Source organism: Podarcis gaigeae (assembly GCF_964106915.1).
Source record: "Podarcis gaigeae genome assembly, chromosome: 18".
Classification (NCBI taxonomy): Eukaryota; Metazoa; Chordata; class Lepidosauria; order Squamata; family Lacertidae; genus Podarcis; species Podarcis gaigeae.
Window position 1 is genome coordinate 2,577,214 of NC_139696.1, and position 27,615 is coordinate 2,604,828.

The window sequence follows — 27,615 nt, forward strand, 5'->3', positions numbered from 1 at the left end:
GCAAGAGAAAATGCCTAAAAGCATTCGTATATCAAATGAAAAAGAGAAAATGCTTAAAAGTATTCATATATCAAGTTTCCAGACCTCATATCTGCAAGAGAAAAAGCCTAAACGCATTCATATATCAAGTTTCTAGACCTCATGGCTGCAAGAGAAAATGCCTAAAGAAGCATTCGTAGATAAAGTTTCCAGACCTCATGGCTGCAAGAGAAAATGCTTTAAAGCATTTGTATATCAAGTTTCTAGACCTCATATCTGCAAGAGAAAAAGCCTAAACGCATTCATATATCAAGTTTCTAGACCTCATGGCTGCAAGAGAAAATGCCTAAAGAAGCATTCGTATATAAAGTTTCCAGACCTCATGGCTGCAAGAGAAAATGCTTTAAAGCATTTGTATATCAAGTTTCTAGACCTCATGGTTGCAAGAGAAAATGCTTAAAAGCATTTGTATATCAAGTTTCTAGACCTCATGACTGCAAGAGAAAATGCCTAAAAGTATTCATATATCAAGTTTCTAGACCTCATGACAGCAAGAGAAAATGCCTAAAAGTATTCATATATCAAGTTTCTAGACCTCATGACTGCAAGAGAAAATGCCTAAAAGTATTCATATATCAAGTTTCTAGACCTCATGACTGCAAGAGAAAATGCCTAAAAGTATTCATATATCAAGTTTCTAGACCTCATGACTGCAAGAGAAAATACCTAAAAGTATTCATATATCAAGTTTCCAGACCTCATGGTTGCAAGAGAAAATGCCTAAAAGTATTCATATATCAAGTTTCTAGACCTCATGGCTGCAAGAGAAAATGCATTAAAGTTTTCATATATCAAGTTTCTAGACCTCATGGTTGCAAGAGAAAATGCCTAAATATCAAGTTTCTAGACCTCATGGTTGGTTGCAAGAGAAAATGCCTAAAAGCATTCATATATCAAGTTTCCAGACCTCATGGCTGCAAGAGAAAATGTTTAAAAGTATTCACATATCAAGTTTCCAGACCTCATGGCTGCAAGGGAAAACACATAAAAGCATTCATATATCAAGTTTCTAGACCTCATGGCTGCAAGAGAAAATGCTTAAAAGCATTTGTATATCAAGTTTCTAGACCTCATGGCTGCAAGGGAAAATTTATATATCAAGTTTCCAGACCTCATGGTTGAAGAGAAAATGCTTAAAAGTATTTATATATCAAGTTTCCAGACCTCATATCTGCAAGAAAAAACGCCTAAAGGCATTCATATATCACGTTTCCAGGCCTCATATCTGCAAGAGAAAACGCCCAAAAGCATATCGCTGAGGTTCCCATCATTTGGCAAATCGTTTCCTTCCCCACCCCTCTATAAAATTCCCCTGCCCGCAGGCCTCGCTTAATTGACAATTAATTTTTAGCTGAAAACACGGTTTTGCCAATTATGCGGTCATTTTGATGGGCATTTTGATGTTTCTTTTCATTATCGTCGCCTGGGCGATCTGTTTCCCGGGCAAAGCGAAGGAACGAAACGATCAGAAACGTCGCCAAATAGAATCAAATAATTTTTAGTGTTTGGAGGGACAGGAAATGTGTCGGATCACACTTGCTGCACCAAAACATCGTCTCAGTTCCCTGCAAAACAAAATTCGCTGCTCCTTGGCTGTCCTCTAATCCTCTTGCAAACAAATCATGACTAATTCTCAATAAACAGGTCATCTTGCAAGGGCAGAAAGCAGAAAAAAAACAACTTGCGTTGCCCATGTTTGGCCATCCCAAATAAACCACAGTTGGCAAGGCCAATTCTCTGCGAAGCTGTGAGTTCAAATTCTGTTGGTTTTTAAAAAAATAATATTTATTAAAGTTTCAAAAAAGTTACAAAAATGAGAAAAGAAAAGAAAGAAATAAAAAAGAGAGCAGAAAATACAAAATACAGAAAAATAAAAACAATTAAAAACATTTTCTTCTTTCCATGTCTTGTCTTTCATTTACTTATTTCCCTGACCTCCTCACACCTCCCTTTTTTGTATTCTAGTTCAATTAAATATTTCAGAAAATCCTTTCCAGCTTGGTTTTTATCCTAATAATTTATCTTAGTGTACTATAGTTTTACATTCTCATTTCACCAATTAAAAAATTAGTTGTGGGTTCGAATTCTGGAATTGCAGGAAAGCCGGTCAGTCTGCAAATCGTTTCCTCTGCTCCGGAAAGGAGAGTCGAACATTATAAGTCCTGCAGAAAAGCTCAGATGTTTTAAGCACATTTAAAAGTAAAGAGTTTGCCCCCAAAGAACACAGGGAACTGCAATAATCACAAATTAGGAAAAGGCTGCTGCTTCTTTAAACAACCATGAGGTCTAGAAACTTGATATACAAATGCTTTTAAGCATTTTCTCTCGCTACCATAAGGTCTGGAAACTTGACATGCAGGGATGAATAGAAAATAAAAAGCTGTCTCATGTGGAGCCAGACATGAGGATAATAACTCTTCAAAAGCCCTTTCATCTTTTGTGGGGCTCGGCTGTGTGTCTTTCATCGGATTTGACAGTTCTGCCGAAGAAAAACAGAGATAGAAAACTATGCAGCTCAGTGAATCGTAGCATGAAAACAAAGCAGGAAAATGAGGCTGGTTAATATATATATATATGAGACACGGGTGGTGCTGTGGGTTAAACCACTGAGCCTAGGACTTGCTGATCAGAAGGTCGGCGGTTCGAATCCCCGCAATGGGGTGAGCTCCCGTTGCTCGGTCCCTGCTCCTGCCAACTTAGCAGTTTGAAAGCACCTCAAAGTGCAAGTAGATAAATAGGTACCGCTCCAGCGGGAAGGTAAATGGCGTTTCCGTGCGTTGCTCTGGTTCGCCAGAAGCGGCTTAGTCCTGCTGGCTACATGACCCGGAAGCTGTACGCCGGCTCCCTCGGCCAGTAAAGCGAGATGAGTGCCGCAACTCCAGAGTCGGCCACGACTGGACCTAATGGTCAGGGGTCCCCTTTACCTTACATATATATATATATATATATTATATATATATATATATGCTCTTTCTGACAAGCTGAGCTCCAGAATTCAGCACAGTGACATCTGTAATCAATTGATCCCTGCAGGATCAATAACTCTCATAGAATCCTAGAGTTGGAAGAGACCCCAAGGGCCATCGAGTGCAACCCCCTGCCAAGCAGGAAACACCATCAGAGCACTCCTGACATATGGTTGTCAAGCCTCTGCTTCAAGACCTCCAAAGAAGGAGACTCCACCACACTCCTTGGCAGCAAATTCCACTGTCAAACAGCTCTTACTGTCAGGAAGTTCTTCCTAATGTTGAGGTGGAATCTTCTTTCTTGTAGTTTGGAGCCATTGCTCCGTGTCCGCTTCTCTGGAGCAGCAGAAAACAACCTTTCTCCCTCCTCTATGTGACATCCTTTTATATACTTGAACATGGCCATCATATCACCCCTTAACCTCCTCTTCTCCAGGCTAAACATGCCCAGCTCCCTTAGCCGTTCCTCATAAGGCATCGTTTCCTGGCCTTTGACCATTTTGGTTGCCCTCCTCTGGACACGTTCCAGTTTGTCAGTGTCCTTCTTGAACTGTGGTGCCCAGAACTGGACACAGTACTCCAGGTGAGGTCTGACCAGAGCAGAATACAGTGGCACTATTACTTCCCTTGATCTAGATGCTATACTCCTATTGATGCAGCCCAGAATTGCATTGGCTTTTTTAGCTGCCGCGTCACACTGTTGGCTCATGTCAAGTTTGTGGTCAACCAAGACTCCTAGATCCTTTTCACATGTCCTGCTCTCAAGCCAGGTGTCACCCATCTTGTAATTGTGCCTCTCATTTTTTTTGCCCAAATGCAATACTTTACATTTCTCCCTGTTAAAATTCATCTTCTTTGTTTTGGCCCAGTTCTCTAATCTGTCAAGGTCGTTTTGAAGTGTGATCCTGTCCTCTGGGGTGTTAGCCACCCCTCCCAGTTTGGTGTCACCTGCAAATTTGATCAGGATGCCCTTGAGTCCGACATCCAAGTCGTTGATAAAGATGTTGAACTCTCCATGATCCTGGGCTGCTGCCGGTGATTTTCAACAGAGTCAAAAATGGAAGAAGCGAAACCACCTTGTAAAACTGCAATCGGATCCCTCCTTCACGGCTTTTCGGTCTGACCACATAGCTATATATGCTCTGCAAACAAAAGCTGACAATTCACAGGCAGAGATGGTCCGGCTCAGAACTCAAACTTGAGCGGACCGATTTCCTTCTCCCTCCAGATCCCCTTTCCTTTCCTGCCGTGTCTGTTTTAGATTTAATAAGGCTGAAGGCAAGGACTTTCCTTTCCTTTTTGGGGGGGTTTAGTGCAGGCATGTTAAAAGTCCGGCCCGCTGGTCGGTTTCATTTGGTTTGTTTCCTGGGGTAAAAAATTCCTAAAAGAACAGCTTCAATCGTAAAAAAAAGGTCAACAACTTTGGGGGGAAATCCGGAAAATGCTCAATAACTCTGTTGTAAAATAAATCTGGCCCTCTTTGAAAAAAGTTTGGACACCTCTGATTTCGTGTCTGAAAGCCATTTGCTCACACAGCAGTTAACAGGTAAAGGTTAATAGGTCTTAAAAGACTCAAGATCGCAAATATGCAAATATGCACGTCATTTGCATATGCTAATTTTCAGATCTATCTCAGGGATGAGTCCACTTTTCCATCTCAGTTCCTCATCCTGATCCTAAGTTCTGAACATCAGTTTGCAATGCGATATTATTATTATTATTATTATTAAAAACAAAATAAAAAAAATTCCTTCCAGTAGCACCTTAAAGACCAACTAAGTTAGTTCTAGGTATGAGCTTTCGTGTGCATGCACACTTCTTCAGATACACTGAAGAAAGCACACAAAAGCTCATACCTAGAACTAACTTAGTTGGTCTTTAAGGTGCTACTGGAAGGAATTTTTTTATTTTGTTTTGACTATGGCAGACCAACACGGCTACCTATATGTAACTGGAATTATTATTATTATTATTATTATTACTACTACAGTGGTACCTTGGTTCTCAAACCCGGTTCTGAAAATCTTGGTTCTCAAACTTGGTTCTGAAAACCCGCAAGAAAGTGTTCCGGTTTTCAAACATTTTTCAGAAGCCGAAGGTCTGATGTGGCTGTCGGCTATTGGTGCCTACACAAATCAGAAGCCATACCTTGGTTTCCGAACATTTCGGAAGTCAAACGGACTTCTGCAACAGATTAAGTTTGGCGCTTTCCTTTTTGCTCTTTATTTCGCCTTTCTGTTTTTGAGGCTTTTTCGGTTCATTTCTTTTTGCGACTGTGTGGAACCCAGTTCAGCTACTGATTGGCTGTGCGACTGCGGAAACGGATAAAAGCCCCCTATGCAAACAATGACTATCATCAGTGCAGGGAAGAAAAAAAAAATAATTTAAATTTTAATCATCTACAATACTGCCTTGTTTATTTTATAGCACAGCACATTGATGATTGCTTTCATTTTACAGATCAATGGTCTCGTTAGAGAGTAAAATTCGCGTTAAATTGCTCTTAAGGGTTGCTTTTAAAAGTCTGGCATGGATAAATTTCTGTTTTAGGGGTTGTTCTTAAAAGCCTGGCACGGATGAATCCGTTTTGCATGACTTTCTAGGGGAAAGCAGCGCGCCTTTGTTTTGGAACGCTTCGGTTTTGGAATCGACTTTCCGGAAAGGATTAAGTTTGAGAACCAAGGGACCACTGTATCAAGACTGCTCACTCACACACAAACCGTTGCAGAGACATTCTTCCCCATCTGGTTTGTGCCTCCAGATGATTCTGGGGAGCGTGTGACTTTTGTGATTTGTCCCCACAAAACATTTCATCACAGTTTCTTCCTATCTATTCAAAGGGCCTTTGCTGCAAGATACCAAATGTCAGAATTCACTGATCAATGTATCTCTATACTGGCTCACTGGGAAACTTCAGAAATTCATCTAGACAGGTGAGCTCAGCTCCTCAGCAGCCCCTCGGCCTGAGTGATAATTCCTGGCATCCTGATACCTGAGTGCCAGACAGGTAGCCATGCCAGAAATAACAAACCTACATGAAGACAAAAGGGTGTGATGAACTTGGCTGGGAAACAGGGAAATGTGAATATCTCTTTTGTTCCACTTGATGGGTGTTTGGTGGAGGGCAAGGGGAACCATGGGGCAGGGTCCAGGAAGCTCAAATTATGGCCACCAGACCTCCCCTTTCATGATGTAACCGTGATGTATGAGTGATGTAGTTTGGGGGGTGTAACATGGTTGGGAAAGATGGAGGGCACAAGGAGAAGGGGACGACAGAGTACGAGATGGTTGGACAGTGTTCTCGAAGCTACCAGCATGAGTTTGAGCAAACTGCGGAAGGCAGTGGAAGACAGGAGGGCCTGGTGTGCTCTAGTCCATGGGGTCATGAAGAGTCGGACACGACTAAACGACTAAACAACAACAAACATGGGGGTCATGATCACTGCAGATGGTGACAGCAGTCACCAAATTAAGAGACGCCTGCTTCTTGGGAGAAAAGCAATGACAAACCTAGACAGCATCCTAAAAAGCAGAGACATCACCTTGCCAGCTTTCTGGGTCGTGTGGCCAGCAGGACTGAACCGCTTCTGGCGCGGAACAGAAACCAGAGCGCATGGAAACGCTGTTTACCTTCCCGCCGCAGTGGTACCTGTTTATTTTGGTATCCGAAATGTCCCTCTTTTACTTAGGATGTCCCTATTTTCGTTGGGAGAAGAGCAATGACAAACCTAGGCAGCGTCTTAAAAAGTAGAGACATCACCTTGCCAACAAAGGTCCATATAGTTAAAGCTATGGTTTTCCCAGTAGTGATGTACGGAAGCGAGAGCTGGACCATAAAGAAGGCTGATCGTCGAAGAATTGTTGCTTTTGAATTCTGATGCTGAAGGAGACTCTTGAGAGTCCCATGGACTGCAAGAAGATCCAACCTCTCCATTCGGAAGGAAATCAGCCCTGAGTGCTCACTGGAAGGACAGATCCTGAAGCTGAGGCTCCAAGACTTTGGCCACCTCAGGAGAAGAGAAGACTCCCTGGAAAAGACCCTGATGCTGGGAAAGATGGAGGGCAGAAGGAGAAGAGGACGACGGAGGACGAGATGGTGGGACAGTGTTCTCGAAGCTCCCAGCATGAATTTGACCAAACTGCGGGAGGCAGTGGAAGACAGAAGTGCCTGGCGTGCTCTGGTCCAGGGGGTCACCAAGAGTCGGATGCGACTAAACGACAACAACATGGGGATTAGCAGCTGATAAAAGTTTGGGTTCTCTTTTGTTTGGGGCTTCCATCTTGTTCCACCTTGTGGCAGGTGGGAGTCCGGTCTCGAGGGTCTTCAATAAAGACCAAGCCGACTGGCTGCTGTTTTGCTCTGATATTCCTGGCTGGTGTCCTTGTTTTTTGTCCAAGGGAGCCCTCAGATTTCTCTATTAACACCTCCACCGCCTTGCCCCCCACACTTCTGGGAATCCGGGCTTGGGGGAAAAGGCATTATGAAAGACAAAACGGCTTCTCTCGGTGCGAGAAGAATCCCCGGCGGGAGGTTGCTGGCGTCCTCGGGCCGTATCTCGTAGGGGTCTTGGCACCAGCCTCAGAGTTTATTTGTTCCCTATGGGGCAGGGGAAAAAGCAGCTGGAATGAGGCCATCGCTAAATGGAACAAGGCTCTGGAGGGGGTGGCATTGGCAGAGGGGTGAAAACGCAGAGACGCTTTGCAGGAAATATCCAGCATGTGTGCCAGAGGCAGCTGTTTGCAAGGAAAGTAGAGATTAAGGGGGAATCGTTGACCTTCAGGGCCAGCTCAGCCCACAAGAACTCAGCCCAGTAAGGTAAAAAGCAGAGACATCACCTTGCCAACAGAACCGGGAGGTAAGCCGACAGAATAAAAGAAAACTACGGTATATCAACCACAGAGCCTAGGAATTGCCGATCAGAAGGTTGGCGGTTCGAATCCCCGCAATGACGGGGTAAGCTCCCGTTGCTCGGTCCCTGCTCCTGCCAACCTAGCAGTTCGAAAGCACGTCAAAGTGCAAGCAGATAAATAGGTCCCACTCCAGTGGGAAGGTAAACGGCGTTTCCGTGCGCTGCTCTGGTTCGCCAGAAGCGGCTTAGTCCTGCTGGCCACATGACCCGGAAGCTGTACGCCGGCTCCCTCGGCCAATAAAGCAAGATGAGCGCCGCAACCCAGAGTTGGCCATGACTGGACCTAATGGTCAGGGGTCCCTTTGCCTTTTTATATCAACAACCTCAGATGTGCAGATGACACAACCTTGATGGCAGAAAGTGAGGAGGAATTAAAGAACCTTTTAATGAGGGTGAAAGAGGAGAGCGCAAAATATGGTCCAAGCTCAACATCAAAAAAATGAAGATCATGGCCACTGGTCCCATCACCTCCTGGCAAATAGAAGGGGAAGAAATAGAGGCAGCGAGAGATTTTACTTTCTTGGGTTCCATGATCACTGCAGATGGTGACAGCGGCCACGAAATTAAGAGACGCCTGCTTCTTGGGAGAAAAGCAATGACAAACCTAGACAGCGTCTTAAAAAGCAGAGACATCACCTTGCCAACAAAGGTCCATATAGTTCAAGCTATGGTTTTCCCAGTAGTGATGTCTGGAATTGAGAGCTGGACCATAAAGAAGGCTGATGGCCGAAGAATTTATGCTTTTGAATTCTGGTGCTGGAGGAGACTCTTGAGAGTCCCATGGACTGCAAGAAGATCCAACCTCTCCATTCTTCAGGAAATCAGCCCTGAGTGCTCACGGGAAGGACAGATCCTGAAGCTGAGGCTCCAAGACTTTGGCCACCTCAGGAGAAGAGAAGACTCCCGGGAAAAGACCCTGATGTTGGGAAAGATGGAGGGCGCAAGGAGAAGGGGATGTCTTCCCCAGTCCTCCCCCCCCCCCACCCCAGAGATCACGCTGTTTTGAGGAGGGAGGGGGGAATACCCCACGGAGAAAATGCAATGAGGCTTACGGGAAAAAACTGGGAACATGCCCCATCTTCATCAGAGCTTTAAAATGTTTCAAACGCATCAACCCCCCCCTCCCCAAAACTGCAAATTAACATTTGGAGAGCAGTTCCAGTAAGTCCATTAAGGAATTATGACTTATGCATTTGTTTATCAAGAGGATCTGATGTCTTGCTCATTACAGCGTTCGGTTCTCTTCCGCCCCCCCCCTCCAAATAATAATAATAATCACAGATTGCAAAAGAACCGATGAAGTCATCCCTTGTTCATTTAGGACATCTGTAATTCCACCCTCGACATCCGTTAGGTCAACTACAAAACAAGTTTCTTGACCATGGGTGAGGAATCTCCGGCCCCAGGATGGCCCTCAAATACGGAGGATGGAAGGCGGCTAACAGATTGAGGTTGAATCCTGACAAGACAGAAGGACTGTTTTGGGGGGACGGGGCTGGCAGGTGTGGAGGACTCCCTGTCCCTGAATGGGGTAACTGTGCCCCCGAAGGGCCAGGTGCGCAGCCTGGGAGTCATTCTGGACTCACAGCTGTCCATGGAGGCGCAGGTGAATTCTGCGTCCAGAGCAGCTCCATCTGGTACGCAGGATGAGTCCCTCCCTGCCCGCGGACTGTCTGGCAGAGTGGTGCATGCTCTGGTTATCTCCCGCTTGGACTACTGCCATGCGCTCTACGTGGGGCTAGCTCTGAAGGTGACCCGGACACTGCAATTAATGCAGAATGTGGCAGCCAGTCTGGGGACTGGGAGCGGCCGTCGAGACCGCATAACACCAGTCCTGAAAGACCTTCATTGGCACCCAGGACGTTTCTGAGCACAATTAAAAGTGTTGATGCTTACCTTGAAAGCCCTAAATGGCCCAGTATGCCTGAAGGAGCATCTCCACCCCCATCGTTCATCCAGGACAGGGAGGTCCACCTCCGAGGGCCTTCTGGCGGTTCCCTCCCTGCGAGAAGCGAAGTTACAGGGAAGCAGGCAGAGGGCCTTCTCGGTGGTGGCACCCACCCTGTGGAACACCCTCCATTCAGATATCAAGGAAATAAACAACTATCTGGCTTTTAGAAGGCATCTGAAGGCAGCCCTGTTTGGGGAAATTTTAATTTTTTTTTATTGTGTTTTTAATATTCTGTTGGGAGCCGCCCAGAGCGGCTGGGGAAACCCAGCCAGATGGGCGGGGTATAAATAATAAATTAATCTTAATATGATTACAGTGGTACCTCGGGTTACAGACCCTTCAGGTTACAGACTCTGCTAACCCAGAAATAGTACCTCGGGTTAAGTACTTTGCTTCAGGATGAGAACAGAGATCGTGCGGCAGCAGCGGGAGGCCCCATTAGCTAAAGTGGTGCTTCAGATTAAGAACAGTTTCAGGTTAAGAACAGACCTCCGGAACGAATTAAGTACTTAAACCGAGGTACTACTGTAATAAAATTATTACCTTTACCAGGCACTCAGAATGTGCTCTCTAGGCCATTCTCCTCACCACACCCCAAATCTTTTCACCCAAGCTGCAAATGCATCTTTGAGCTCCAGTCACGACTGTTCCGGAGGGCGCGAACCCAAACCAGAGGATTCAGAAGGCAAGAAAGGGGAATAATCCCATCTTCTGTTTCACAGCCCTTAACATCTCACGTGGGTGGTGCTGTGGGTTAAACCACAGAGCCTAGGAATTGCCAATCAGAAGGTCGGCGGTTCGAATCCCCGCAATGACGGGGTGAGCTCCCGTTGCTCGGTCCCTGCTCTTGCCCACCTAGCAGTTCGAAAGCATCTCAAAGTGCAAGTAGATAAATAGGTACCGCTCCGGCGGGAAGGTAAAGGGCGTTTCCGTGCGCTGCTCTGGTTCGCCAGAAGCGGCTTAGTCCTGCTGGCCACATGACCCAGGAAGCTGTAAGCTGGCTCTCTCGGCCAATAATGCGAGATGAGTGCCGCAACCCCAGAGTCGGCCACGACTGGACCTAACGGTCAGGGGTCCCTTTACCTTTACCTTCTGACGGGAACTGGGAGTCCAGCAACTCTCCCCGGCAGATCTGCTCCTCTTGCCCCGCTCAAAATTGATACGCTCCCATCGACAAGAGTTTGCAAAGGATGGCAAAGGACAGCTCGGACCATCTAAAAAATTTTATTGTGCCGGGACAGCACTCTCCGGAGAGAGCCGCTGGGAGAACGGTTATACGAAAGGGTGATTTGGCACCGCTAAGTAAATGTACACAAAGCCATCGCTGCCCTGCTTGAGAAAATAACAAACAGACGTAATCTATGCCCGGCAAACGGATCCGTTCGGTGTCGTAGGAATCTACACAGAGAGAGAAAGAGTCGGGGGTTATTGTTTGTGTCTGCAAAGAGGATGGGGAACACCTGCCGATTTTGGGGAAAGATGGGAGACCAGGTGCATATTCTCCAGTCCTGTTTCCAAAAGGAGAATTCCTTACGGAATGATGGGAGGGTGACTCTTTTCGGAAAAGGAATTCCCGACTTGGGTGCCTCTTCTCGGGACGGGGAAATCCCATATCCCTCGCTATCGCCTCTGGAGAGATGGGAGCGCCCCTTAAAAGCAGAAACGGAGGAAAATAGGGGGCTCTGGAATCCAGACGGTCAGGAATTGCCGGGGGCCGGAACCCCACAACATCTAGAGGGGTGTCGGCGGCCCCTAAAACCGTAACGGAAAAACGGGGGTCCCTGCCGCCCAGCAATCAGCGCAGAAGTTGGACATCTCGGCGGATTGCGGCCACACAGCCGGTTTCGGCGCGGGGATGAGCCCCTTCCGCTGGCCGGGGGGGGCATGGAGGGAGCCCCCCGCCCTCACCGCCGGTAGCGGTAGCGCTTGAAGTGGAACCAGAGCTGGAAGATGCCGTTGGCGAACTGGCAGCGGAAGCCGTGGCGGTGGGAGTATTCCCACTCCCGGTTGACGATCTTGAAGGCGATGTCTTCGTAGGGCGGTCCGGCGTGGAAGCGAAGGGTGGCGAAGTCTTTGTTGTCCGGACAGGCCTCCAGGAAGTACTCCGGCGTGGAGCGCTTGTTGATGAGGTCCGGGTAGAAGATGTTGAATTTGTAGCCCTGGACGATTTTGGGGGGCGGGTTGTCGAAGTCGTAGTGCGTCTGGTTGTACTTGTTCCACTCGAACCCGGTGTGGACGCGGTTGAAGAATCGGGGCTTGCGGGGACGGTACTTGTCGGCCCACAGGTAGGCCTTGCCCGTGAGTGGCATCTCTACACTGAACTGGGCCTCGTCCGCCCCCATGCCCTCCTTGGCGCGGCGGAAGAAGATGTCCTCTGCGCTCTCGCTGGCGTCGCCTAGGGAGGGACAGAGAGGGCAGCGGGTTTGCGAGGATTCGGGCGTCTAGCGTGGCAGCGGCTAGACTTTGGAACTCCCTGCCAATGGATGTTGAGGAGGAAAAGGGTGGGGGCCTGAGGGAGGGCGGGGCTTAAGGGAAAGGGTGTGGTTTGAGGAAAAGGAGCGTGGATGGAGGGGTGTGGCATAAGGGAAAGGGGCGTGGCCTCGAGAAAGGGCGTGTGGCCCGCAAAGAGGGGGTGTGGTTTAAGGAAGTGGGTGTGGCCTGCAGGGAGCGACTGTGGGCTAAGGAGGGGGTGTGGCTTGCAGAGAAGGGTGTGGTTTAAAGAAAGGGGTGTGCCCTCGGGAAACGAACGTGTGGCGTGCAGAGAGGGGGTGTGGTTTAAGGAAGGTGGGTGTGGCCTGCAGGGAGCGGCTGTGGGCTAAGGAGGGGGTGTGGCTTGCAGAGAAGGGTGTGGTTTAAAGAAAGGGGTGTGGCCTCAGGAAACGAACGTGTGGTGTGCAGAGAGGGGGTGTGGTTTAAGGAAGGTGGGTGTGGCCTGCAGGGAGCGGCTGTGGGCTAAGGAGGGGGTGTGGCTTGTGGAGAAGGGTGTGGTTTAAAGAAAGTGGTGTGGCCTCAAAAAAAGGGTGTGCAGCCTGCAGGGAGGGGTGTGGTTTAAGGAAAGGTGTGGCCATGAGGGGTGTGGTTTAAAGAAAGGGGTGTGGCCTCGAGCAAAGGGCGCTGGCTGCCCAGAGGGCGTGGCTTGAGGAAAGAGGGCGTGGCCTGAGAAGAGACCTGAGGCCAGGAAGAGACTCCTGAGCTTTTTGCTTTTAGAAAACAAGCTCCGCAGGGCAGCTGCCCCCCGCGGCGCCAAGCCAAGCCCTTTGACGCGCCCCAGAGCCCACCTCAGCCCCCTTCCCCTCCTACCTGTGACCTGGAGCTGCTGTCGGGAGAGCAGGAGCCGCTGGAAGTCCTCGTCGGCCTCCACCACGTGGGCGTCGAAGGGCAGCTCGTGGGACGTCAGCAGACGGGGGCTGTACTTGCCGGCGTCGTAGTCATCCAAGCTCTGTTGGATGAGGTCTTCCTCCATCAGAACCGCCTCGCCATCTCCCTCCGCCTTGGCCTCCGATTCGGGCTCGGCGCCCCCGGGCTCAGCTGAAGAGGTGCTGGGCTGCGCCTGAGCACTGTCCTCCGGCTCTAGCCTGCAGAAAGGGAAGAGGGAAGTTGCCTTCCTTCAGCTCTAAGCTTTCTTCCAGCTCCATCCAAGACCCACCCTGCTTGTGCACTGTCTCCCCAGAGTGGTGCATGCTCTGGTTATCTCCCGCTTGCACTACTGCCATGCGCTCTCCGTGGGGCTACCTTTGAAGGAAACCCGGAAACTGCAACTAATGCAGAATGCGGCAGCCAGACTGGGGACTGGGAGCTGCCGCCGAGACCACATAACACTGGTCCTGAAAGGCCTACATTGGCTCCCAGGACGTTTCCGAGCACAATTCAAAGTGTTGGTGCTGACCTTGAAAGCCCTAAATGCCCAGCATATCTGAAGGAGCTTCTCCACCCCCATTGTCCAGCCAGGACACTGAGGTCCAGCTCCGAGGGCCTTCTGGCGGTTCCCTCCCTGCAAGAAGTGAGGTTAAAGGGAACCAGGCAGAGGGCCTTCTCGGTGGTGGCACCCGCCCTGTGGAACACCCTCCCTTCAGATGTGAAGGAAATAAACAACTACCTGACTTTTAGAAGACACCTGAAGGCAGCCCTGTTTAGGGAACTGTTTCATGTTTGATGTTTTCTTGTGTTTTAATATTCTGTTGGGAGCCGCCCAGAGTGGCTGGGAAAAACCAGACAGATGGGTGGGTAGCCTGGGGGTCATTTTGGACTCACAGCTGTCAATGGAGGCGCAGGTCAATTCTGTGTCCAGGGCAGCTCCATCTGGTACACAGGATGAGACCCTCCCTGCCTGCAGACTGTCTCACCAAAGTGGTGCATGCTCTGGTTATCTCCCGCTTGGACTACTGCCATGCACTCTCCGTGGGGCTGCCTTTGAAGGTGACCTGGAAACTTGAACTAATGCAGAATGCGGCAACTAGACTGGGGACTGGGAGTGGAAACCACATAACCCTGGTCCTGAAAGACCTACATTGGCTCCCAGCACAATTCAAAGGGTTGGTGCTGACCTTTCAAGCCCTAAATGGTCTTGGCCCAGTAGACCTGAAGGAGCGTCTCCACTCCCATCGTTCAGCCCAGACACTGAGGTCCAGCTCCGAGGGCCTTCTGGTGGTTTCCTCAATGCGAGAAACGAGGTTACAGGGAACCAGGCAGAGAGCCTTCTCGGTGGTGGCACTGAGACCACATAACACCAGTCCTGAGAGACCTACATTGGTCCTGAGAGCTCCCCAAACCCAGCTCACCTGCTGCTGCAGCCTCCTGGGGGCGAAGACTCCTTCTTAATGATGGGGAAGAGGGGCTCGCTCTCGACTCCTTGTTCCTGCTTCAGCTTGTAGAGTTTTTGGCGGAGGACGTCCTGGTGCCGCTCCCTCAGCCTGGGAGAGAAGGAGAAAACGCAAGGAAAAGCTCAAGATACACGTTGATCTACCCACACTTGTTATCCCTGAGAAACGTAGAAAATAACAGAATATTTATCTGAAAGTCTTCAAACTGAAAGGCAAAGATAATGGGACCCCAGACCATTACAGTGGTGTCCCGCAAGACGAATGCCTCGCAAGACAGAAAACCCGCTAGACAAAAGGGTTTTCTGTTTTGGAGGTGCTTCGCAAAACGAATTTCCCTATGGGCTTGCTTCGCAAGACAAAAATGTCTTGCGAGTTCCTGCGGGGTTTTTTTCCTCCCACCCCCTTTTTCCTAAGCCGCTAAGCCGCTTATCAGCTGATCTGCTAAGCCGCTTAAAAGCTGATCCGCTAAGGCGCTTATCAGCTGATCTGCTAAGCCGCTTAACATCTGATCCGCTAAGCCGCTTATCAGCTGATCTGCTAAGCCGCTTAACAGCTGATCCGCTAAGCCGCTTAACAGCTGATTCGCTAAGCCCGCTAATAGCGCTAATCCGCTAATGGGCTTGCTTCGCAAGATGAAAAAACCGCAAGACGAAGAGACTCACGGAACGGATTCTTTTCGTTTTGCGAGGCACCACTGTATTATTATTATTATTATTACTATTATTATTACTACTACCCCGCCCATCTAGCTGGGCCTCCCCAGCCAATCTGGATATTAAAGGTAAAGGCAGATTTCTGTGGTTTTGTATCTTGATTTTATTCTGTGAATAGCCCTGAGACCCCTGGGTATATGTAAAGGTAAAGGGACCCCTGACCATTAGGTCCAGTCGTGGCCGACTCTGGGGTTGCGGCGCTCATCTCACTTTACTGGCCGAGGGAGCCAGCGTACAGCTTCCGGGTCATGTGGCCAGCAGGACTAAGCCGCTTCTGGTGAACCAGAGCAGCGCACGGAAACGCCGTTTACCTTCCCGCCGGAGTGGTACCTATTTATCTACTTGCACTTTGACGTGCTTCCGAACTGCTAGGTGGGCAGGAGCAGGGACCGAGCAATGGGAACTCACCCCGTCATTGCGGGGATTCGAACCGCCGACCTTCTGATTGGCAAGCCCTAGGCTCTGTGGTTTAACCCGCAGCGCCACCCGCGTCCCAATTTTTAGGGGTTGTTTTTAAAAGTCTGGGACGGATTAATCCGTTTCGCCTTACTTTCTACGGGAAAGCAGCGCGTCTTGGTTTTGGAACGCTTTGGCTTTGGAACGGACTTCCGGAATGGATCGAGTTTGAGAACCAAGGGGCCACAGTATTTTTAAAAAGTTACGGTCAGAAATTAGGCCGCCGCTGTGGGAAGGTGATCCGATCAGGGTGATCCACTCACCTTGCCCGGGCCATATAGGCTTTCAGCTGTTGCAAGAGACTCTCCCAGTAACCAATGTCCAGGTTGGGTCCTCCGGCCAGGATCTTGCCCTCAATGCCCTGGTAGATCACCTGCAACTGGTTGTAGGTCTTGCCTTTGAAGACGGACTGCACGTCGGAGCTGACTGAAGCGTTAACCCCTTCGCGGCGCTCGCCTGCAGGACGTAGGAGGGGAGGAAGATGCCATCAGCAGAGGAGAGGGGGCCCAGGACTCTCGCCGCCTCCCCGGCCGAGGAGTTGGGTGCGAATCCTGAATTTTGCCTAATGTTGTTCCAACCCCCAAGTCGAGCTGAAGAACTGTGGGCTCCCTATCCATTCACACAACAGCTCTTTCTCTCGATACGATACGATAATCTTTATTGTCATTGTCCCACACAGAACAACGAAATTGAAAAATCTACATAAGACATTCAAAACCCAACAAGCCTGCTATCCCAGCTATCCCAACCTGGTTAGCCCCCTAAAAACTCTGATACCCCATTTTTAAATACAATATACTCCCATAAAGATAAAGGGATCCCTGACCATTAGGTCTAGTCGTGGCCGACTCTGGGGTTGCGGCGCTCATCTCGCTTTACTGGCCAAGGGAGCCGGCGTACAGCTTCCGGGTCATGTGGCCAGCAGGACTAAGCCGCTTCTGGCGAATCAGAGCACACATTTTTGTTCCACAAGCAAGGCAGGCCCTCCGATGCTTCAATTCACACCTACCTGGCCCTTTCCCAGAAGCCTCTAATTTGCGGAGCTTAGCGATTTCATCCTCAGTGATGATGGTCATGTCTCTCCAGAAATCCACATTTTTCCCTTGTTCCAGCTCCATGTAAACCTGGAAAAGAGAGGGGGGAAACAGCTGAGGCTCTGGACTCATTTCAGGCCTGGGGGGGTGGGGGGTGGAAATGATTTTCTTGACACCTGCACCCCACAAATAGATTCATAGAATCATAGAGTTGGAAGAGACCACAAGGGCCATCGAGTCCAACCCCCTGCCAAGCAGGAAACACCATCAGAGCACTCCTGACATATGCTTGTCAAGCCTCTGCTTCAAGACCTCCAAAGAAGGAGACTCCACCACACTCCTTGGCAGCAAATTCCACTGTCCAACAGCTCTTACTGTCAGGAAGTTCTTCCTAATGTTGAGGTGGAATCTTCTTTCTTGTAGTTTGGATCCATTGCTCTGTTTCCGCTTCTCTGGAGCAGCAGAAAACAACCTTTCTCCCTCCTCTATGTGACATCCTTTTATATATTTGAACATGGCTATCATATCACCCCTTAACCTCCTCTTCTCCAGGCTAAACATGCCCAGCTCCCTTAGCCATTCCTCATAAGGCATCGTTTCCAGGCCTTTGACCATTTTGGTTGCCCTCCTCTGGACACGTTCCAGTTTGCCAGTGTCCTTCTTGAACTGTGGTTCAATACATTACTCACGTTTTATACATTATTCCTGTTTTATATCGTTTAGGGCGGGGTGGGGAATGCGAAAATCGCTACGCTGCATGGGAATAGCAGCCCTACCTGAATGTCTTCCAGCAGGTCTTCCATGTCCGAGACGGTGAGGCCGTTCAGGAAAGTGTAGGGCTCATGCATCTCCACTGCCAGGTCGTCGTCCTCGGCGCTGATGTATTTGGCCAGGAGGTCGATGGGCTTGGCCCGCCCGTCTCGGATGCGAATCTTGGAGCTGCGGGGGGGCAGGGGGGGGGGAGAACACGAAGGAGACGAGGTCAGGCTGAAGGATGTAGAATACTCAAGCAAAAGTTTTATTTACAACCTTACAAAGTTACATACACAAAGCTTTTAATGTTTAAAGGTAAAGGGACCCCTGACCATTAGGTCCAGTTGTAGCTGACTCTGGGGTTGCGAAAGTGCCACCGCGTCCCTTTTAATGTTTAGGGAAGCTTTTAATGTTTAATAGGTTATTGTATTTTAGTGTTCTGTTGGAAGCCACTCAGAGTGGCTGGGGAAACCCAGCCAGATGGGCGGGGTATAATTAATAAATTATTATTATTATTATTATTATTATTATTATTATTATTATTATTGCCTGAGCTCAGAAAAAGAGCCCTGCAGGATGAGGCCCTCCCACATGGATCACATTTGCAACCCAAACATCCACTGTATTATTATTATTATTATTATTATTATTATTATTATTATTATTATTAAAAGCATGTGGGTCTTCTCTTTTGCAGGCAAATTCAAACTGCAACATCTCCTTTTGTACACATCACCTTCTATACCTAATCAGCCTTGAAAACCACTCGCAGAAACAGTTCTTAAAGCTACAATCGTCTTTTCTGTTTCTTTCAAGAAGAAGAAGAGTTTGGATTTGATATCCCGCTTTATCACTACCCAAAGGAGTCTCAAAGCGGCTGACATTCTCCTTTCCCTTCCTCCCCCACAACAAACACTCTGTGAGGTGAGTGGGGCTGAGAGACTTCAGAGAAGTGTGACTGGCCCAAGGTCACCCAGCAACTGCAGGTGGAGGAGCGGGGAATCGAACCTGGTTCAACAGATTACGAGACTACCGCTCCTAACCACTACACCACACTGTCTCTCAGGATGACTTGGAGTCTCCCAGCCTCTGGCATCCCTGAAACCCTCACCCTTTCCCACTTCCCTCGCTTACCGCAACTTCGCCTGCTGCAGGTGGAAGTTGTCCTCTTGCTCCTCCCACGTCTTGAAATGTTCCGCCTCCTTTTCCCGCTGAAGCATCTCCAGCTCTTGCTCGCGCATGGCCTTCTCGCGCTCCCGCTCCAAGCGCAACTGCTTCACCTGCAAAGAGAGACCCGAGAACGAGGGGTGTTCGGATGATGTGTGTGCGATAGATAGAGACCGTGTTCTTCGCTCTATAAGACGCACCAGACCACAAGACGCACCTAGTTTTTGGAGGAGGAAAACAAGAAAAAAAATATTCTGAATCTCAGAAGCCAGAACAGCAAGAGGGATCGCTGCGCAGTGAAAGCAGCAATCCCTCTTGCTGTTCTGGCTTCTGGGATAGCTGCGCAGCCTGCATTCGCTCCATATTTTTGAATGTGTGACTATTTGATTGTTTGATTATTTGATTATTGTTAGCCGCCCTGAGCCCGGCTTCAGCTGGGGAGGGCGGGATATAAATAAAATTTATTATTATTATTATTATTATTATTATTATTATTATTATTATTATTATAAGATGCACACACATTTCCCCTTACTTTTTAGGAGGGAAAAAGTGAGCCTTATAGAGCAAAAAATACAGTGATTTATTACGGTCGGAGACCAGCTGATAAAACACACTTGGGGGTACAATCCCAGAAGGAAAGCAAACATTTAAAACAATGTAGAACAATACATTTGAAATTTATAAATGCGGTGAGCATGCAGACACTCAAAACTTTAAGATAAGCTACCACAGAGAGAGGGGACGCGGGTGGCGCTGTGGGTTAAACCACAGAGACTAAGACTTGCCGATCAGAAGGTCAGTGGTTCGAATCCCCGCAATGACGGGGTGAGCTCCAGTTGCTTAGTCCCTGCTCCTGCCAACTAGCAGTTCGAAAGAACGTCAAAGTGCAAGCAGATAAATAGGTACCGCTCCGGCGGGAAGGTAAACGGTGTTTCCTTGCACTGCTCTGGTTCGCCAGAAGCGGCTTAGTCCTGCTGGCCACATGACCCGGAAGCTGTACGCCGGTTCCCTCGGCCAGAAAAGCGAGATGAGTGCCACAATCCCAGAGTCGGCCACTACTAGACCTAATGGTCAGGGGTACCTTTACCTTTAGGGACGCAGGTGGTGCTGTGGGTTAAACCACTGAGCCTAGGACTTTGAATCCCCGTGACTAGGTTTGAATCCCCGCAACAGGGTGAGCTCCCGTTGCTCGGTCCCTGCTCCTGCCAACCTAGCAATTCGAAAGCACCTCAAAGTGCTAGTAGATAAATAGGTACTGCTCCGGCGAGAAGGTAAACGGCATTTCCGTGCGCTGCTCTGGTTCGCCAGAAGCGGCTTAGTCCTGCTGGCCGCATGACCCGGAAGCTGTACGCCGGCTCCCTCGGTCAATAAAGCGAGATGAGCGCTGCAACCCCAGAGTTGGTCATGACTGGACCTAATGGTCAGGGGTCCCTTTACCACAGAGAGATGACCCAGTGTGTGTGTGTGTTTACTTATGTGCTGTACCCAAAGCAGCCCTGCGGCAAACACTCAAAATATCAAACAACAGAGCGCTGGATATACAAATATGCAAAACGCAGAACACGCCCGTAAATTCAAAACTGACCAGAAAAGAACCAGCAATTTGCCAACTCGAATCGCTGATTCGTTTTTGGTTGGTTTTGAATTTATGCAGAGTTGGCTAAATCAACATACAAACTGCGGGACAAGGACAACTGTGACTTTAAGGAAGAACGGGAGCTTTTTACAAATGATCTAAAAAGGTAACAAAATGAACTGGACTCCTTGGCAGGTTTTGAATTAACATAACACAAATTTATTGGTTGATAACGTGATAGATAGATAAGGTAAGGATATGTATGACTTTATAAAATGCAGAGAATAATATGTGCAGAGAAGTCAGAGAGGAGGAGCTGAGGGAGGTCTCTGGTGGGGGGGAGTGAGGAAGTGGGGGGAAAGGGGGGAAATAATGTATGTGATTATACGGTTGATAAATTGTTATGCTGAAATTGCTTAATATTATTTTTTTTTAAAAAAAAAAAAAGCATCAGCAGATTGAGACTGAGGTTGAATCCTGACAAGACAGAAGGACTGTTTTGGGGGGACAGGGGGCGGGTGGGTGTGGAGGACTCCCTGGTCCTGAATGGGGTCACTGTGCCCCTGAAGGACCAGGTGCGCAGCCTGGGGGTCATTTTGGACTCACAGCTGTCCATGGAGGCGCAGGTAAAATCCGTGTCCAGGGCAGCTCCATCTGGTACGCAGGATGCCACCCTCCCTGCCCGCGGACTGTCTGGCCAGAGTGGTGCATGCTCTGGTTATATCCCGCTTGGACTACTGCAATGCGCTCTACGTGGGGCTACCTTTGAAGGTGACCCGGAAACTACAACTAATCCAGAACGCGGCAGCTAGACTGGGGACTGGGAGCGGCCGCCGAGACCACATAACACCGGTCCTGAAAACCCTACATTGGCTCCCAGTACGTTTCCGAGCACAATTCAAAGTGTTGGTGCTGACATATAAAGCCCTAAACGGCCTCGGCTCAGTATACCTGAAGGAGCGTCTCCACCCCCATCGTCCAGCCCGGACACCTGGGTCCATCTCCCGAGGACCTTCTGGCGGTTCCCTCCCTGCGAGAAGCCAAGTTACAGGGAACCAGGCAAAGGGCCTTCTTGGTGGGGGCACCCGCCCTGTGGAACGCCCTCCCACCAGATGTCAAAGAGAACAACAACTACCAGACTTTCAGAAGACATCTGAAGGCAGCCCTCTTTAGGGAAGCTTTTAATGTTTGATGCATTACCGTATTTTAATATTCTGTTGGGAGCCGCCCAGAGTGGCTGGGGAAGCCCAGCCAGATGGGCGGGGTATAAATAATAAATTATTATTATTATTACCAACAAGAAAACTGATCTCAGTTTAAGTACATATGTACAAAGCAAAAACGAGAGTTAACTGCCCACAAAGCACCTAAATCCAAGTTCAAAGGAGAGGGGCAGATTCAGCAGGCAATCAAAATCTGAATTACCGGTCAATTCCCCAAGGGTCAAACAAACCTGCAGCTCAGATCTTCTAGACCCTGACGGTCCTCTCCTTTTTGCGGCACCGGGGCTTCATCTCTAAGGCACAGGCACTCTGTGCATGCCCAGAGAAACCCTCCCCCAGCTCAGTGCTACTTTGGCTCTTACCTTCTGAAGCTCCAGTCGGTTTTCCTCCTGGATCCGTTTGTTCCGGTCTTTTAACTCCTTCTCCTCCAAGTGGCCGATCCCCTTCTTCTCCAGAGCCTGAGATGATAAATAAAATCAAGGCAGAGAGAAAAACGTTTTAACATTCAAAGGAGGCGTTCCTTTCCCGAGAGGAATGCCTCTTCTTAGATCAGGAACGATAAACCTGAACCCCTCCAGAAACTGCTGGACTCGAACTCGCAGCTGCCCAATCAGCACAGAAGGGGAGGTTTTTAGCCCCTGAAGAGCCTTTTACTCCTTGGTACTGATGGAGGACTCCCTGGTCCTGAATGGGGTGACTGGGCCTCCGAATGACCAGGTGTGCAGCCTGGGGATCATTTTGGACTCACAGCTGTCCAAGGAGGCGCAGGTCAATTCTGTGTCCAGGGCAGCTCCATCTGGTACGCAGGATGAGACCCTCCCTGCCTGCGGACTGTCTTGCCGGAGTGTTGCATGCTCTAGTTATCTCCCGCTTGGACTACTGCCATGCGCTCTACATGGGGCTACCTTTGAAGGTGACACGGAAACTACAACTAATCCAGAATGCGGCAGCCAGACTGGTGACTGGGAGCAGCCGCCGAGACCACAGAACACCGGTCCTGAAAGACCTACATTGGCTCCCAGTACCTTTAAAGCCCTAAACGGCCTCGGTCCAGTATATCTGAAGGAGCGTCTCCACCCCCATCGTTCTACCTGGACGCTGAGGTCCAGCTCCGAGGGCCTTCTGGCGGTTCCCTCCCTGCGAGAAGCGAAGTTACAGGGAACCAGGCAGAGGGCCTTCTCGATGGTGGCACCCGTCCTGTGGAACGCCCTCCCATCAGATGTCAAAGAGAACAACAACTATCAGACTTTTAGAAGACACCTGAAGGCAGCCCTGTTTAGGGAAGCTTCTAGTGTTTGATGTATTGCAGTATTTAAATATTTTGTGGGAAGCCGCCCGGTGTGGCTGGGGAAGCCCAGCCAGATGGGCGGGGTATAAATAATAAATTATTATTATCATTATTAGAGCCAATTTGAGTGGAAGGAACTGAGTCAGTCACCGAGGACGGCTATAATGTTATTGCTCTAGTTAAATAAATTGTTAAAATTGTTGTTAAGGAAATTGTTGTTTTTCTCCTTCCAATAAAGCACAGCAAAAAAGTTGTCCAAACATAAACAGCCCACTTATTAAACTTCAACACCAATTTCATAATTATCCGCCTTACGTATTTCTTAACAGCGCAACCAAATCAGTCATTTTCGACAGAACTGCAAAAACTACTCTGAAAATTTATCCGTCCAAAAAACGAAACCTTCACCTTTGTCGCGAATGTTAAGATGGTACCAGCAAGAATGAGTCTGTCTGTTTAAAAAGAAGATTTACCGTATTTGTCGCTCCTTAAGACGCAACTAGTTTTTAGAGAAAAACAAGAAAAAAAATATTCAGAACGAAACAGTGGATGCATGATTTTTGTGGTTCATGCTGGGGCCACAGACATGTGATTTGACGGTGAGTTTGGGGGAGCCCAATGCAAAAATTCTGAGAGCCCATGTGGATCCGTGCTTTGTAACCACATTTCTGCGCCATTGCACTATCTGCTTTTCGCCCCTGGGCAATTCGGCTCCAGGGACCACGCATTCGCTCCGTAAGACGCACAGACATTTCCCCTTACTTTTTAGGAAGGAAAAATTGTGACTTATGGAACGAAAAATACGGTAAATGAAGTCTAACTGACGAGTGGTTTAAATCATGATTTGAATCTATTCCATTTACCGTATTTTTCACTCTATAGGACACACTTTTCCCCCTCCAAAAATGAAGGGGAAATGTGTGTGCGTCCTACGGAGCGAATGCAGGGGGGAGGCAGGCAGGAAAAGCCCCCAAAAGCTGCACACAAGCTCCGAGCGGCTCTTGCGGGCTTTTCTTCAGGAGGGAGAAGGGAATGACGCGGCCAGTCAGTCCCTTCTCTCTCCTCGTAGAAAAGCCCGCAGGAGCCGTGCGCTCCTTAAAGGGTGCGCGGCTCCTGTGGGTTTTTGCAGGAGGTGGGGGTATTGCCATAGCCGCGCACAGCCTCTCCCTGCCGGAGAGGTTGCGTGGGGCTAAAGAAGCCCCGCTTTCTGTTTTGACTTGTTGCTGCTCCCCAACCTGCTCTTTGGGGCTGGAGGTGGGCTTCCCCCCACCAGCCCCAAAGAGCAGGTCGAAAGGAACCTGAAGCCTCCGGAGAACGCTCCGGAGGCTTCAGGTTGCCTTCACTGAAGCCTGGAGAGTGAGAGGGGTCACTGCACACCGACCCCTCTCACTCTCTAGGCTTCCAAGGTAGCTGCCTGAAGGCGACTGAACGCACCTTAAGCGGCACCTTGTTTTATAGGGGGAGAACAAGGGGGGAAAAATTCTCCCCCTCTCTGCGCAGCCCCTCCTGCCGCTTCACTGAAGGGGCGCTGCGCAGAGAGGGGGAGATTTTTTTTTTCTTGTTCTCCCCCTTTAAAACAAGGTGCGTCCTATGGTCGGGTGCGTCCTATAGAATGAAAAATACGGTAAATCATAGAATCATAGAGTTGGAAGAGACCCCAAGGGCCATCGAGTCCAACCCCCTGCCAAGCAGGAAACACCATCAGAGCACTCCTGACATATGGTTGTCAAGCCTCTGCTTAAAGACCTCCAAAGAAGGAGACTCCACCACACTCCTTGGCAGCAAATTCCACTGTCCAACAGCTCTTACTGTCAGGAAGTTCTTCCTAATGTTTAGGTGGAATCTTCTTTCTTGTAGTTTGGGACCATTGCTCCGTGTCCGCTTCTCTGGAGCAGCAGAAAACAACCTTTCTCCCTCCTCTATGTGACATCATTTTATATATTTGAAGATGGCTATCATATCACCCCTAATCAAATCCACCGCTTCCACATTGACCTCTTGGCTACAGTGCCAACATCCCGGGCTGCCGACAGCGGTCCGAAACTCACCTTGCTCCAGATGAAGGCTCCCAGAAGGTTGTTATCCCCAAAGGGGTTGTCGGTGTTGGTGTACCCCATGTACTCTTCCCCCCAGCCCATCTTCTCACGCTTCTTGCGCTCCTTCGCTTCCTTCTTGGCCAGCCGCCGAGCCCTCTTCTCCTCCGGGGTCTCCAGAGCCTTAACCATCTCCTTCTGTTTTTTCTTGTCGTCTTTCAGCTGCAAACGTTCCTGGAGGCTCAGTTCCTCGCCCAGGTCCCCCCGAGAGCTCTGCGAGCGGGACGGCGAAGGCGACGTCACTGAGGACACGGAGGATCGGGACCCAGAGCGCTTCCGGGTCCTCTTCCCCCTCCTCTCGCTGCTGCGTCCTCGCCTCTCCGGCGAGGAATCCGAGCTCGGGGAGCGGCCGCGAGAACGTCGCTTCTTGTGCCTCTTCGCATGTCGTTCCTCGTTTTTTTCTTTCTTCTTCTGCCATTTCTGGCTCTCATCCTCCGAGCTAAGGAAAGAGAGAAATTTTGATTTGAGAGCGAAAGAGAGGGGCAGAACTCCGGCCAGAGGTAGCCACCTCCCCCCCCCCCCCGAGGGTTGGAAGCAAAAGGGGGCAGAGGAATGAGCAGAAAACTTTAAACATTTGTACAAGAGCCAGTGTGGTGTAGTGGTTAAGAGCGGTGGACTCGCAATCTGGGGAACTGGGTTTGCGTCTCCGCTCCTCCACATGCAGCTGCTGGGTGACCTTGGGCCAGTCACACTTCTCTGAAGTCTCTCAGCCCCACTCACCCCACAGAGTGTTTGTTGTGGGGGAGGAAGGGAAAGGAGAATGTTAGCCGCTTTGAGACTCCTTCGGGTAGTGATAAAGCAGGATATCAAATCCAAACTCTTCTAGTTTCTACATATACCCAGTGCATTTTTTCAGTGGTACCTTCGTTCTAAAAGGTCTTGATGCTCAAACAACTTGGAACCCAAACACTGCAAACCCAAAAGTAAGTGTTCTGGTATTATATATAATTATATATCATTATAACTACTCTATTCCAAACTTAAGAATGGAAAGCGTAATGCTGGTGGTCAACAAAAGAAGTTCAAAGACTCTCTCAAGGCAAATCTTTAAAAATGTAGTATAAACACTGATGTTGGGAAAGATGGAGGGCACAAGGAGAAGGGGACAACGGAGGACGAGATGGTGGGACAGTGTCATAGAAGCGGCACTGTCTTCCACTGCCTTCTGCAGTTTGGTCAAATTCATGCTGGGAGTTTCGAGAACACTGTCCCACCATCTCAGCCTCTGTCGTCCCCTTCTCCTTGCACCCTCCATCTTTCCCAACATCAGGGTCTTTTCCAGGGAGTCTTCTCTTCTCCTGAGGTGGCCAAAGTCTTGGAGCCTCAGCTTCAGGATCTGTCCTTCCAGTGAGCACTCAGGGCTGATTTCCTTCCGAATGGAGAGGTTTGATCTTCTTGCAGTCCATGGGACTCTCAAGAGTCTCCTCCAGCACCAGAACTCAAAAGCATCCATTCTTGATGGTCCAGCTCTCACTTCCATACATCACTACTGGGAAAACCAGAGCTTGAACTATACGGACCTTTGTTGAACTCTGTATTCTTATTGAACTCTGTATTCTTATTCATCAGAGTTCAATCCTTCCTTTACTTTGTGAACACCTCACACCAGGCGGTTCCTGCTTGTGGATTCCCCTCGGGGGCAGCTGCTGGGATGCTGAACTATGATAGCCAGCCCCCCCCCCCACTTTTGGCCTGAACCAGCTGCAGGGCACTTTTGACATGCTCAGGAGCACTCTTGCCACCTTACTATTTGCCCCCTTGAGCCAAAGGCACACCGAAACCTAGCAAGAGAAGCGGCTTGGGGGGGGGGCTTAAGCCCCTTCCCCACATTTTAAGTCCGCTTAACACCCTATAGAATCCCCTATAGCTTTCAATAGGGGAGGAAAAACAACAACCGCTCTACCCCGGGCGAACTCTATGGTCCGGAGACTCTATGGTCCCCAGGGCCGCGCCCCGCCGGGCTTCCCCGCTCACCTTCCACCCCGCTCTCTCCTCCTCCTCCTCTGCCTCCTCCTCTCCCGCTCCTCGGATCTGGACCGGCTTCTCCTCCGGCGCCGTTCCCTGGACCGGGACCTGGAGCCCATGGCCACTCTAGGCCTGCCCCCACGACTCCGGGCACTTCCGGCCTGTTTGAGGGCGGGCGCAGGGAGTGGGGTCCTTCTTCGGCGGCGTCGCGCGTCGGGGCTGGCCTCTGCGGCGCCTGAGCAGGGAAGGGGAATCTCCCGCCCACCTAACAATTCACGCCCACCCCACCCTTAAAAAAAACACACCACCTGATGTGTCCTTGTGGGGGCTGCTTAGGGGTCGCGTGCTGCGAGGGTGAGGGAGGGAAAGATTTAATTATTGATCAGGCACTAGTGTAGACACACCCATGATTGTTCCATGCAGCTTGCCCTACCTTGCAGGGGTGTCCTTTAAAAAAATAAATTGATTTTCCACAAAAATTTAAACAAATACACACATATAGACAAACAAACATAGATCATAGCTTTTATAAACCTTGGTCTAATTAACATTGTTCAGTGACTTCCTCGTCTCCCCCGGGTTGGATTTCTATATATATCATTTTAACGCTTTTCCAAATCAATGTTCTTATAAAATTAATTTTTATCTCTGGACGTCT

General features: G+C 49.3%; 2 protein-coding genes and 1 long non-coding RNA gene across 4 annotated transcripts in view; 1 reads left to right on the forward strand and 2 right to left on the reverse strand.

Moving 5' to 3' along the window:
• TEKTIP1 (tektin bundle interacting protein 1) overlaps nt 1-27,615 on the reverse strand; it is a 209,428-nt gene that overhangs the window by 94,119 nt on the left and 87,694 nt on the right. The gene's annotated exons all lie outside the window — the stretch shown is intronic.
• On the reverse strand, nt 11,075-27,249 carry CACTIN (cactin, spliceosome C complex subunit). 2 transcript variants are annotated; one of them, XR_014559709.1, is made up of 11 exons: nt 26,967-27,249; nt 24,948-25,431; nt 21,974-22,069; nt 18,777-18,922; nt 17,666-17,828; nt 16,865-16,979; nt 16,119-16,311; nt 14,645-14,776; nt 13,167-13,441; nt 11,488-12,261; nt 11,075-11,443 (listed from the first exon to the last, which is right to left on the reverse strand). XR_014559709.1 is itself a non-coding variant. In XM_083720349.1 (10 exons), exons 1-10 carry the CDS (start codon nt 27,074-27,076, stop codon nt 11,771-11,773), a joined length of 2,205 nt encoding a protein of 734 aa, XP_083576475.1. In that variant the 5' UTR covers nt 27,077-27,249; the 3' UTR covers nt 11,075-11,770. The 2 variants fall into 2 exon arrangements, 1 of the variants encoding a protein (XP_083576475.1); XM_083720349.1 differs by having other exon boundaries at nt 11,075-12,261.
• The window catches only part of LOC310835891, a 162,551-nt gene continuing 157,788 nt past the window's right edge, over nt 22,853-27,615 (forward strand). Inside the window, exon 1 of the long non-coding RNA XR_014559770.1 lies at nt 22,853-23,026. This is a non-coding gene — a long non-coding RNA (uncharacterized lncRNA). The remainder of the gene's footprint in view (nt 23,027-27,615) is intronic.

What these genes read in the sequence shown, in the direction of transcription:
- CACTIN (XM_083720349.1), bottom strand. Translation starts at nt 27,076, where the DNA reads ATGGGCTCCAGGTCCCGGTCCAGGGAACGGCGCCGGAGGAGAAGCCGG. An exon ending in CTGCAGCAGGCGAAGTTGCG is followed by an intron (nt 17,829 to 18,776) that starts GTAAGCGAGGGA and finishes GCCCCCCCGCAG; the next exon opens with CTCCAAGATTCGCATCCGAG. An exon ending in ACCTGCTGGAAGACATTCAG is followed by an intron (nt 16,980 to 17,665) that starts GTAGGGCTGCTA and finishes TCTCTTTTCCAG; the next exon opens with GTTTACATGGAGCTGGAACA.